The sequence below is a fragment of the Volvox carteri genome (genome assembly GCF_000143455.1).
Source record: "Volvox carteri f. nagariensis unplaced genomic scaffold VOLCAscaffold_20, whole genome shotgun sequence".
NCBI classification, from domain to species: domain Eukaryota; kingdom Viridiplantae; phylum Chlorophyta; class Chlorophyceae; order Chlamydomonadales; family Volvocaceae; genus Volvox; species Volvox carteri.
In genome coordinates, this window is record NW_003307563.1 from 393,194 (window position 1) to 405,378 (window position 12,185).

Sequence of the window (12,185 nt, forward strand, 5' to 3'; positions counted from 1 at the left end):
GGGCGCTAGCGACGCTGCCGCCGGACTGTGTGCCGACCCATGGGTCGCGGTTTTGGGGGGATCTGGCGCGGCGCGGGCGAGAGTTGGGCTTTTGTAGTTTTGGGTCTCAGAGCCTGGCGAATTTGCTGTGGAGCCTTGCGAAGGTGGCGGTGAAGCGCAGCGGCGGCGGCGGCGGCGCTGCGGTGGTGCAATATCAGCTCTTTGGCGGCGCCGCTGGCGTCCGTGAGTTGGTCCTGGCGCTGGAACGGAACCTGTACGACATGAACGCCGCGGAATTGAGCATGACTTTGTGGGCGCTGGGTCAGTTACGTCTCGACCCGGGGAAGCACTGGGTGGAAGCGGCGGCGCAGCGCGCGGTGGGGCTGCTGCGTAGGATGCGGCTCCGCGGCCTGTCGGCGCTCGTACATTCCATCACGTGGATCAAGTCGTACGGCCCGAGCGAGGAGGTGGTGGGTGCCTTGGAGGAGGCGGTTTTGCGGCGTCAGGCAACCGTTCGTTCGAGGCGCATGTGGCGGGGTATGGGATCCCGGCTGGCGTGTTTGCGGGCGGGTGTACGGCGGCGGCGGAACGTCGCAGTGGCGGCGAAGTTGCAGGAGGCCGCCAGGGCGAGGAAGGCCGCCGCCGTCGCCGCTGCCGCGGCGCGTAGAGCCGGGGGGCAGCGGCGACGGCAGGGCGCGGTGCAGCCTCAGCAGCGGCAGCAGCAACAACACCAGCGGCAGCAACAACAACACCAGCAGCAGTGGCAGCAACAGCAACACCAACACCAACACCAGCGGCAGCAGCAGCAACAGCAACAGCAAGGGGTCACGTCCGGTCGTCCGGGGATGCGGCCAGCAGTGCAAGAGGAGGTGGAACTGGTGCCCACCACCGCCAGGCGCCGCTCTGAAACCAACCCGGGACAGCGGCAGCGGCAGCAGCGGCGGCAGTAGCAGCCGCGCCTCACGACAGCAGGCTGGGACGGAGTGGGTTGGTGGATGGATGGGGGAAAGGGGGGAACACGGGGTCTCTGCTGGGTCTCTGCTGGAGTGGTAGGTAATGGTAGTTAGTGGTCGTTATCTCACAACAGGAAAAGAGGGGTATCATTTGTCGGCGTGGCGGTGCGTATTGCGGTGGTGGTGTTAGGGTTGCAGGGTGTTGTTAGGGTTGCAGCAGCGATGATAGTGGTGGTGGTGGTGGTGGTGATTTAGTCGGGAGCTATCGACAGCCGTACACATGACTTGAAGTTGTTCAAGAGCTCACCAACGGCAGGTAATAATGATGTAATTTGTCCTGACTGCACATGTACGACACCATGATGCCGTACACTGGCCGTACGTAGCAGCATGGCTGCCGTACTAACGTTGATGATTTTGGACATAAAATCAAACATGCCAGAGTTTTTACTCTGGCCAATTCTGGGCTGGGAATGGACTTGGACTCCGAGAATGGAAATTGGTGAGAATGGATGTGGTTGATGAACGAAGTAGAGTAGTGGGTAGAGGGTAGGAACCCATGCATGCATCCATCCAGGCCATCAGGCAGTGACTTTGCCGCCGCGAGCAGCAGGCGGAAATGTATGGCGGAAGCGTTAGACACTTGCTTGTATATCTTCTATCCCATACTTTTGTAATTTTAGGCTTGGTTCTGGGGTACATCGAAAAAGCTTTCCTGAAAATTACGCCGAATAGGATTCAGTAGTTTTCGGTGCATGCAATTCATTCCTATTCGCGCTTTGATTACCCAGGAAACTCACTCTGAAACGCCTACATACAGAGTAGTAACCACCAGACCAGCCTTAGCTAGAACTCGGCCCACAACGCAGCAACGGAACGAGCATCAACTGTCCCAATAGTAAGGGTCCTCCTTAGGCTATTCTGAGGCGGAAATCGGCTGCCTGGGGCTTCTTTACTGAAAGAAAATAGAGCTTTTATCGTGGCCTAGTATAGGCCCTTTGCCGGCATCTGATACCGAGGAGTGAGGACTTAGGGGGAAGGCTGAGTTACCGAGGTCGATTAAAGCGCCGTACAGGAAATTGGCATGCATGCTGCATCTACATCGGCACGCATCTACATAGGGCAGCGTGCAATACATAATTTGTTACCAGGGATGTTGCTTACAGAGAAAAAAGCTTGAGAAGCTCAGACGCCCGATTTGTATTGTGAGTGTCGAAGACAACAGAATAAACGTGGAGAAAAAAATTTTGGGCCATACAAGCATCGTAATGGTTAACTGCAGAAAAATCAAAGTGGCTGAAACAGGCATGGCTTAGGAAGGGAAATGATCTAGAAGCTTTGTCGTGCAGTGTCTCAGTCAGAACAGACAGCGTGTACCCCATCTGTATGAGCTCTCTTGCCTTCAAATTGCATTCGTAGGAAAATGATGCAACTAATATTTTGTGTCGTTTTAGCTGCAAGTTACTTCCTTCTAGGTAACGATGCAGCCCTGCTTAAGAGAATTGAGGCCCCTTGCACTGCCTGCAAGTCTGTGGCGGTGCGTGCCATGGTTGAATTTGTATACTATTTGCTGTGCAATTAGCGAACAAACCTGTCATCCTTAATTTGCTGGTCACAGGCAGAGCTCCAGCGACGAATCGACAAAGAACCGGTTAGGAATCACCTTGACCTAAGGCATCGCTTGGATAAAGATGGACAGCGCTACGGGAAAGTGATTGCGTACAGGGTAAGAGGACGATCTCCGGTGTAGCTTGTAGTTCACCCTGGCGTTTGCTTAAGCACAACGAATTTTATGCACAAATTGTAACATGCAGACAGGAATGTATGCGTAGCGCAGGTTGACCCAACTCACCACGATCTTCCCAAATCTGCTTGCAGTCGAGCGAGCTGCGCGCGGTGGAGTTGTTGGACGGCTTATGCAGCAGCATGCGGGACTATTCCCTTGTTCATCCGATAGGAAAGAAAACCAAGTTTTGGCTCAAAGTGAAGGGCGAGGGGGCCGGGAACACAGGCGCTGTCACCCGACCCCAGCGGGAGGAGGAGGATGAGAAGAGCAAGGTGAGAATCGGTAACCTCCCCAGACCAGCATCGCGGATCAACCTGCATAGCCTTTTCACAACTCCTAGTCTCCTTCTGGGTTACTCCCGCAGTGCGGCAGCCACGCAGTCTATCGGGTTGGCCCTTGGGGAACGTTGCCAGTTGTCAGCCGTCAAATTCAACAGCCAGTGCTATGCACCAGCCTACGAGTTTCACTTAGGGACCTTTGCTGCAAGGTCCCTATAAGCGCACGTGCGCTGGGGGCGTCCCTCCCGTTGCAGGGCTTTGGGCCAGCGCTTTGGCCTGCAGACAGGTCCCCCTGCCTACGTCCCTCCGCCCCTCCGCCCTGTCGGAGGGCAAAGTGCAAAATGGGAAAATTGTTCCTCACGGCACAAGGCAGCCGGGTTGCCTGTCGCCGCCTTTTGTAGTGCGCGTGCAAAAGGCAGCCGCGCAACTTTTGCAGCGCATGGCAGTGGCAGATACAAGATCTTGCAAATAGTGAAAAAGCGTGATAGCCCGTATCGAGGCCGAACCACGGACCCCCGCCCCTTGTTGCTGTGGTGCATTCCCGCCGTTTCTGTGTGCAGCGACTTGAAGCTTACTGCGGGACTTTGCTGGAGGAGTACGAGGAGGAGATCTATGCTGGGGTCATGAAAGGAGGCTTTGACTCTCAGGGTGAGTCGGAAGGATTCCACTAGATTGGATTCAGACCGGGATTCAAAATTGGATCCGTAGGGTGGTTTAGGATGGACCCGAAACGGGGGCGAGTTGGCGGCGGCAAGTAGTGCATGTGGTGATATGGGTCAGGGCCAACTCGCCTGGACTGGCTTGGGATATAGCCTGAGACGTTGAGGCAAGCTGTGTTTTGTCTTATTGACGGCACCGGAGACGGCGCTGACATGTTGGCTGAACGGGCGAAACCTGGCTGGTGTGCTGGGTACTAGGGGTGGGGATTAGGATTGCGGCTAGCATTCATCGTTGTGTGTGTGTGTGCATGTGCATGTGTATGTGTGTGTGCAAGAGAGAGAAAGAAAGATTTTCGCGCTGGTACCCCACCCGCTCTTGGCCAAACGCTGCCGTTGGAGGGACGAGAACACGAGACAAAAGTTGTTTTGGCATGAAGAGGGTGGATGGAAGTTTTCGACATCGTGATCGTGAGATCCTGCAAGAAGACCCCCATTGATTGTACATGACCTAAGGCACATGGCCGCGAGGCCACCACGAAGCAGCCATGTTGTGGACACAACGGCGCGGCTTTCCAATGTATCGGACATATGGCCCCATGCATGTCCACAGGCGTCGAAGCCGTGCTGTGCCGGAGCATCATTTCCCCATGCCCTATAGCGGCGCCTGCGCCGTCAGGCGATACTGAATCGGCCAGCCAAGCAGCGGCTGCGGATGACGTGGAGCGCGAAGCGACTGCCGAGGAGGCGGCAGCCGCCGCCTCTGGCTACGTGGAGGAGCTCACGCTGAAGGGAGACGCGGATGGCAACGTAGAGCTGTAAGCTGCATGTTTGACAACAGGACAGCTGCATGGAGAACGGCGAGCGGTGGTTCTGGGTGGTGCTGCCGCTGTAATTGCGGTGGAGAGCTACTTGCGCGCGCTGCTGCGGCAGAAGGCACGTAACTGTGTACTGGGGCCCCATGGAGTGGGGGCCCGTTAACGGCCTGACCTTGCTTGCCATGATCCTGATGGCTGGGGCTCATTGTGGAGTGATGGATACATTCAACGCGGTGCGCTGTGGGGCGAAGTGGGGCGAAGTGAAGACCTGCGAAAGCTGTATTCAGCTTGTCGACGGCTGTTTATGCACAGGCGGGCTAAGTGTGGAGGAGTTCTGCTGCGAGCTTTGGATGAGGGACGTGTTGCTGAGGGGCCAGAAAATTGCTGAGTGTAGAAAAGCCCCGAGGGCTTCATTTGACGTGAATTTGTTTTTGAGAAAGGGATGACTGGGATGAGGTGTGGTGGCTTTGTGTGCGAAAGGAAGGGGCTTAGCGCGCGGACGAGCGAGGCAAAACGAGCGACTGATCATTAAAGTTACGCATTTGGACGTGTGCACACTTTTGGGTATAACGAAGCTCGAATGGACTGCGGAACATGCTGTGCCTGCCTAGGGCGATCCCAGGCAAGCGGAACCTGAGCCGTGTGTTGAAAATTGGAACTCTGTTTTCGTTATTTTTTAAATGCACGACTCAGCACGCCTGAGCAAGCCTGACCTGGCAGCATATCCCCTCTCCAAGCCCCCGGATTCCAACCGGCAACACAAACCTCACTGTTGCAACCACAACGAACCCCATAATGCTCATGGAGGAGGTTTTCGGCATGACAAAACCCTGGAATCTGAAACGGCCTTACCTAACCCAAGTGACCGGCAGCATTAAATCCCAAACCCACTCAATTATCCGCAATTCAGCAACATCTGGCAAACAGCAGGGGGACCAACATTTGATCGTCCGCACCAAACCCTAGTTTGGCCACCCTTAATAGCCACTGTGGCACAGCCAGCTGTGACTTGCCCTGAGCGCGGCATCCAGCCTGGTGTGGCAGTTGCAGCTCCGCTGCGCCTCCTCTCCCAGTACACAGTTCCCTAAATCAATAACATCAACTTATAAACATATCACATTTGAGCACAGCAAAATCCTAATTAATATAAACACGCTCCTCCCTGCCTGAGCTTTCCCAACGCATGTACACAAGCAAGTGCAAGCAGGGCTCTGGATGGCAATGCTTGGAAGCAATTCTTGGTTTGGCTTTATGGCTCCCAGCTCAGTACATGACCGCTTGTCTTGACGTGCCGAGAGTCGGTTGTAACCGCACAAAAGCGACGGGTCGCCGGCATTCCAAGACGGGCTGGCAAACTCAGCCTTTTCGATGTGCTTATTTATAGTACCCCTGCAGCAAGTACCGCACACCGAACGCCAGCCCGCAGCTAGCCACCTGGAACATCAACACCCGCACGCACAATGCGTTTTCGCCACAACGCCCGAACAGCTGCAGCGTCAGGTTCACTAAGTTCCAGTCGGGCGCGTCCTTGGGGCGCAACAGTCCTGTGGCCGGGTCAAACACCGGCAGGCGGTGTCGTGGACACGGCACGATCTTGAACAGCTGCGGTAGCGAGTACAGGAAGTTGAAAACCTGGGGCAGCAGGAAGAGCAGCAGTGTTTCGCTAAAGTGACCCAGGATGCCGGCCACGGCGATGGTCATGCCAGCGAAGTAGGTGAAGGTGTCGCCAACAAAGACACGACTGGGGTACCAGTTGAAGACCAGCAGGCCGAAGGTAGTTGCAGCCAGAGGCATCATGAGGTAAGAGGAGAAGAGGTGCCCGTCACGGACTGCGGGGCTGGCGCCGGCCCATCCCGCGACGGCAAGAAAGTTGTGCAGCAGCACGGCGCACGCGACGATGAAGGTTTGGCCGGCCTCAAGGCCGTTGACTCCGGCCAGGATGTTTATGGAGTTCGTGCAAAAGATGGTCAACAGGACCATGAAGAGCTTGTAAAGCAAACCGAGCTCCAGATAGGCGGGTAGGCCCAAGCCAAGGCCCAGAAGGGGCTTGGGGACGGCGATGCCCGTTCCCCCCGAGTAGGCGGCGAGCAAGGGGAGAGAAGCGAAGAGTGGCAGGATGAGCTTTACCCGCCATCGTATGTCCAGCACGTCGTCAGTAAATCCCAGGAAGAGCATAAAGCCGATAGTTGCGAGCGCAGCGTTGTAGTCCACCAGCCACGCGTCCGAAATGGGCTCTGTCTTTGGGCTGCCCTTGAACCCACTTCGCACATAGTGCGCCAGACTGCCGATATCGTAGTAATGCAGCAACTCGAAGCAGATTACGCAGAGCAGGAAGACACAGCCTGGCGCCAAGCCTGCAGCTTCCGGAATCGGCTTTTCACCTTCGGGAGTGCCCCTCTTATTCAAGTCTTTGCCACAAATGCCCCGTGCTTGCGTCTTAGATGCCACCTTTGGAACAAGGTAGACTGTCCCCAGAAAGCCAGCCAAGCTGACGAGAGCACAGGCGATGATCAACTGCTGTGTTCGCGGATCCACTATTTGGGTAAAAGCCCATGCTGGCAATCCAAAACCCAAAAGACCTAAAACAGCAAGCTGTCCCGCTCGCCCCATCTGCTTTGCGCTCCGGCTGTATCTTAGGACAATGTGCTTAAGGTTACAGTGTTAAGGCTTGCTTAGTCCGTTAGGATATGCATGAGTATCATGTGTAATTTCTAAACAATTCTAATGGAATGTGCGGAAACGCACGCTCGCGCGACCGATGTGCCGAAGCAACAGCCGTATTCTTGTTGCCGTTTCCAACCAACCGGCAGGCCTGATTCAGTTCTTACTTTACTAGCATCATATAGTTATGTAGACATGCCGTGCATCTTGAACCTATCCACTTGTAGCATATAGCTCTACGACCCGCACCTAACTGTAAACAGCTTTCTTAAGCCGCAAGATGCCGAACATCGATTGCAGCGACTTACCAAACCATAACTCACCTGTAGCTTGGATCTGAGCACAGCGAGTTGCCTCGCTGGCCGCTTCCCGCATGGTCGTCAGCCCGGGCGGCCAACGTCGGTCGCCTATCGCTTGGGCAGGTGTTCTGATATCTTTCCTAGCTTGTACTCAAACGATCGCCTTTCAATCCCAACCGTGAGTCAGGCCCCCCCGCGAACCGTTTGCTGCGTCACGTTCGCGGGCTGCCCCGAAACCACTGCCGCTGCCAAGGCCTGCCAGTCTCACACCCAAACTCCAAACCCTTCCCGATCCCTTTTCCATCCATCCAACCCCCGACGCATACACAGCGTGCCTCTGGTTCTTCCCCTGGAATCACGTTCTCAGCTTGCCGTACAGCATGAGGGGTTGGACCTCCTGAACAGCATCTCTGGTCCAGTCAGCCCCGTTGTGGTCATTGGGCCGTACAGATCCGGAAAGTCCTTCACGCTCAACCAGCTGCTGGGAGTGCCGTGCAGTGAGTACGACATCGTACTGCTGTTCGGACCACGGGACCGGATCCCGGGAGCTGCACTGGTTTACCAAACGAGGGGATCAGGATCGGGATAAGGAAGGGGGAGGGCGCCCCAGCACTGGACAGCAAACACGCTGAACAAGGGGGATGGATGGATGGATGGGTGGATGGAGGGAGGGGGGGAGGGAGGGAGGGAGGGATGGAAGGATGGATGGGTGGATGGATGGAAGGGGGGAAGGAGTGAAATTGAAATGAGGGGGTTAAATTTGGTGATTCCGTGGGAAGTTAAACTTAGCTTTTCGGAATGGATCCGGATTTGGAGGTGACAAGGGCACGGCAGGGCCGGCAAGGGTGGAATATAGTCGCGGTATTAAGGGGGGGGAGAGAGGCGTTGGGGGAAGGGCCATAACTACGTTTGCAGGCATATGGCCTATTCCACCCTCTCCCCCTCCCCTAATACAAAGTCATCGCTGTGTCCCTCCTCCCCTCCGCGTCTTCTTCACAACCCCAAGACCTCCCGCGAAACACCACATCCCCGCGCATTCCCCCCCCCCCCGGTGGCCCCCTTCAGACCAGGGTTTCGGAGTCGGCCATACGCGGTCAACGGAAACTAAGGGAATTTGGCTGTGGGGCAAACCCGTATCGCGTGGTGGAGGAGCAGGAGGGGGGCCCGGGGATGGGGTTGGAAAGGAGGGTGGAGGAGTGGGAGGTGCGGGGTCTACGCAGCCGGGGAATCATCAGGAGCAGGAGCAAGGGAGGGGCGATGGCGGTGATGGAGGCGATGACAGTATGGTGAGAATCTGTGTATGTGTTTGTGTGTGTGGGGGGGGAGTTACCGTTATCTGGAAGTACTGAAGTTGTACGGTTGTTTCTGTTATTTCTGTTGTTTCTTTTTTTGGGGGGGGATTTTAGTTGCTACCACACTGTGCTCGCACACTCCAAAACACACACGGGTATCCGCAAATTTATGCAGCCATGTACGGCAGCCATAGCCTCAAAAGACTTACGTGCCGTACTAGCCCTGCCGTACGTGGACGCCTTCCTACACGGCCTCTTGTAAACTCGTGCTGGTGCTGTTGTTCGTGGCCATGTGTAGAGTGCTGGATAACACTCCATTGCTTTTGCCACTGCTGTTGCTACTGCTGCTGCTACTGCTGTTGCTGCTGCTACTGCTGTTGCTACTGCTGCTGCTACTGCTGTTGCTACTGCTGTTGCTGTTGCTACTGCTGCTGCTACTGCTGTTGCTGCTGCTACTGCTGCTGCTACTGCTGTTGCTACTGCTGCTGCTACTGCTGTTGCTACTGCTACTGCTACTGCTGTTGCTACTGCTGTTGCTGCTGCTGTTGCTACTGCTGCTGCTACTGCTACTGCTGTTGCTACTGCTGTTGCTACTGCTGCTGCTGTTGCGACTGCTGTTGCTGCTGCTGCTACTGCAGCTGCTTTACGTGGATACGGAGGGTTTTGAGAGTACGGGAAAGGCCAATTCGTATGACGATCGGATCTTTGCGCTATCGGCGATGATGGCATCCCTGCTAATTTACAACCTGCCGGAGACTATTCGCGAATCCGACGTGGCGAAGCTTTCGTTTGCTGTTGAGCTGGCGAGGGGGTTCTACGACAAGAGCGACCCGGAGCAGCAGCAACAGGTGTGTGTGGGGGAGAGAGAGTGTGTGTGTATGTGTGTGTGTATGTGTGCGAGAGATGAAGAGAGAGAAAAAGAGAGAGAGGAAGGGAGAGAGAGTGTGTATGCCCAGCCCAGGTCCAGCCCACCAAGCCCGAAGTACCGCCCCCAGAAGTTTCTTCATCCTCATCAAAACAACCCCCTTCTTTTACCAGACTTCCCCCCTCCCCCTTCTTCTTTCCCCCTCCCACCCTTCCCTGTCCCTCTCCTCCCTCTCCCACCTCCCTCCCCTTCCCTCCCCTTCCCTGTCCCCGTCCCTCTCTCTCCTCCCGATTTTCGTTTTCAGGCTTTCGAAAGACGCCTTCCGGCAGTTGATTTCTGATTTCCTTGCAGCATATGATTATAATGCCCCCCTCCCGACCCCTCCTCCTCCTCGCCCATCCACAGACCAACAGCAGTAGCAGTAGCGGTAGCGACGGCGGTGTGGAACCGGGATCCATGTTGTGGCTCATACAGCGGGATTTCCTGACCGGTCAAACTGCGGATCAGTTGGTCAAAGCCGTACTGGCACCCGTACCAAACCCGCAGCACGACGCGGGGCTGGAGGCACTCAATCAGGTGCTCTGTGTGGGTGGGGTGGGGGTGGGGGTGGGGGTGGGGCCGGGGAGATGAGGAGGTGTACTGGGCCCACATGTTGATGTGCATATTCATTCTGTCTGTGTGATCTTGTCTAACCTTGTCTTGTCCGTTCCGTTCATCCACAACATGGGGGGGGGTCCGGATCTGATATCGTTGATGATAAGCTGGGGTTGTCTGCCACACACACGGCGGGGGGATGTTGGTATGAGGGGACGTGGACGATATACTGCATGACCTTCAGCGTACATAAAGGAAACGTAAATGCACACCTATACACACCTATACATACATACATACATACATACATACATACATACATACATACATACATACATACATACATACATACATACATACATACATACATACATACATACATGCATACATACATACATACATACATACATACATACATACATGTACGGAGACACACGTATACGCGGCCATGCTAACTTGTTGTGTCTGTCCTCCGTTTCCCCTCCTCTTCCCCTCCTTACACACGCATACATAAACATACATACATACAAACATACAACATGACATACATACATACGGTCCCAAAGGTCCGTTCCTCGCTATCAGCTCTGGCTCGCAACAGTACGGGCTTCTCATTGCGACAGCCCCACATAGATAGGGCCCGTTTGTGCGAGATTCCGGACGAGGAACTGGATCCGACGTACGTACGGCAACGGGAGGAGCTGAAGCAGCTCGTCCAGGTGTGTGGAAGGGGGAAGGGGAGGGGGAGGGGGAGGGGGGTAAGTCCTGAGTCCCGGAGGAGAGGGGAGGGGAAGGAAGCCGCAAAATAGACGTGGCTTGGATTTTTCCATTCTTTTGTCCTATATTTTCCTTTTCGTTTTATTGTCTTTTTGGCCACTCCAAAATCACTAATATCCCATACGAACCCCAACCATAATTCCCATTCCCCCCCCACCCCCCTCCCCCCAAAACCCCCCCGGAGGGGCCCCTTTCCCCCCCCCCCCCCGCGAGACGTGAAAGCAGTCCCTAGCCCGGCCGCGAGCTCTTCGCGGAATGCCCCTCAACGGCCCACAGCTGGCATCTCTGGTCAGCAGAATGGTGGAGGCGCTGAATCAGCAGGTACGACAGGAGTACGGCTGTGTACGGCGGTGTGTCGTACGGTTGGCAGACAGGATGCCATGGGTTGCGCGTGCGCCTTCTTATCTTTCTTCCCGCGCTGCTCAGTCCATAAAACACACACACACACACACACATAAAAATGAATAAATAAATAAAAAAAAATATATAGGTATATATATGTATATATATACATAGTGTGTGTGTGTGTTTTATGTATACATACATATGTACATGCGCACGTTCCTCCTCTTCCTTTCCCTCCCCTCCCGAACCCCCGAGACACACCACCACGCACCCCCCTCCCCGCCCGTCCAAACACACACGCACACGCCCCAGGAAATCCCCACCGCCACCTCCCTCCTCGCCGCCTTCAACCGGGAGGTGCTCTCCCGCTGTGTGGCCAACTACTCGGGGGCGCTGGCGGCCCTGACACTGCCGCTGGGGGAGGACGACGTGGAGGCGGTGGAGATGGGGGCCAGGGGGGCGGCGCTGGAGGTATGTATGTATGTATGTATGTATGTATGTATGTATGTATGTATGTATGTATGTATGTTTGCATGAGTTCAAATGAACAACGCAGCGAGGCGTACAGGTGGGAGGTGTGCGTCTGTATGTATATCTGTTACATATCGATCCGGGGGGCCCACCTAACCGTACCGTACCCCAACGGGAATGAGCAACCGCCGAAGCACTCTCCTCCTCCGCCGCGTGTGTGTATGTGTGTATGTGTGTATGGGGGGGAGGGGGGAAGGGGGACGTGAGGGACCGCAAGGGGTGAGCTTTGTGAGGAAACCGATCGGCAGGTGACGAACGGCCGCTGCAAACATATACCATTTTTCGCTACTGCATTTCGCCACTGCATTTCGCATATAACACATAAACCCAACGCCTGCCTCTTTTTCATGT

At 55.3% G+C, this 12,185-nt stretch overlaps 3 protein-coding genes across 3 annotated transcripts in view; 2 read left to right on the forward strand and 1 right to left on the reverse strand.

The window, feature by feature from the left end:
• Positions 1 to 4,474, forward strand: part of VOLCADRAFT_91191 (uncharacterized protein) — a gene marked incomplete at both ends in the record, with an annotated part of 13,390 nt that extends 8,916 nt beyond the window's left edge. The window contains 6 exons of the mRNA XM_002950673.1: positions 1 to 449; positions 2,551 to 2,658; positions 2,811 to 2,990; positions 3,325 to 3,396; positions 3,557 to 3,644; positions 4,266 to 4,474. The exon at positions 1 to 449 is cut by the window's left edge and continues 320 nt beyond it. Coding sequence (XP_002950719.1) covers positions 1 to 449; positions 2,551 to 2,658; positions 2,811 to 2,990; positions 3,325 to 3,396; positions 3,557 to 3,644; positions 4,266 to 4,474 — 1,106 coding nt within the window. The remainder of the gene's footprint in view (positions 450 to 2,550; positions 2,659 to 2,810; positions 2,991 to 3,324; positions 3,397 to 3,556; positions 3,645 to 4,265) is intronic.
• A 1,370-nt stretch (positions 4,475 to 5,844) lies between these two features.
• On the reverse strand, positions 5,845 to 7,080 carry VOLCADRAFT_91192 (uncharacterized protein; the record flags this gene model as incomplete). Its single annotated transcript, XM_002950782.1, has 1 exon — positions 5,845 to 7,080. The coding sequence occupies one exon, from the start codon at positions 7,078 to 7,080 to the stop codon at positions 5,845 to 5,847; it is 1,236 nt and encodes a 411-aa protein (XP_002950828.1).
• A 684-nt stretch (positions 7,081 to 7,764) lies between these two features.
• The window catches only part of VOLCADRAFT_60759 (uncharacterized protein), a gene marked incomplete at both ends in the record, with an annotated part of 7,828 nt that continues 3,407 nt past the window's right edge, over positions 7,765 to 12,185 (forward strand). The window contains 7 exons of the mRNA XM_002950674.1: positions 7,765 to 7,927; positions 8,496 to 8,605; positions 9,361 to 9,572; positions 10,013 to 10,163; positions 10,748 to 10,900; positions 11,184 to 11,279; positions 11,616 to 11,782. Of these exons, the coding sequence (XP_002950720.1) occupies positions 7,765 to 7,927; positions 8,496 to 8,605; positions 9,361 to 9,572; positions 10,013 to 10,163; positions 10,748 to 10,900; positions 11,184 to 11,279; positions 11,616 to 11,782 (1,052 nt within the window). The remainder of the gene's footprint in view (positions 7,928 to 8,495; positions 8,606 to 9,360; positions 9,573 to 10,012; positions 10,164 to 10,747; positions 10,901 to 11,183; positions 11,280 to 11,615; positions 11,783 to 12,185) is intronic.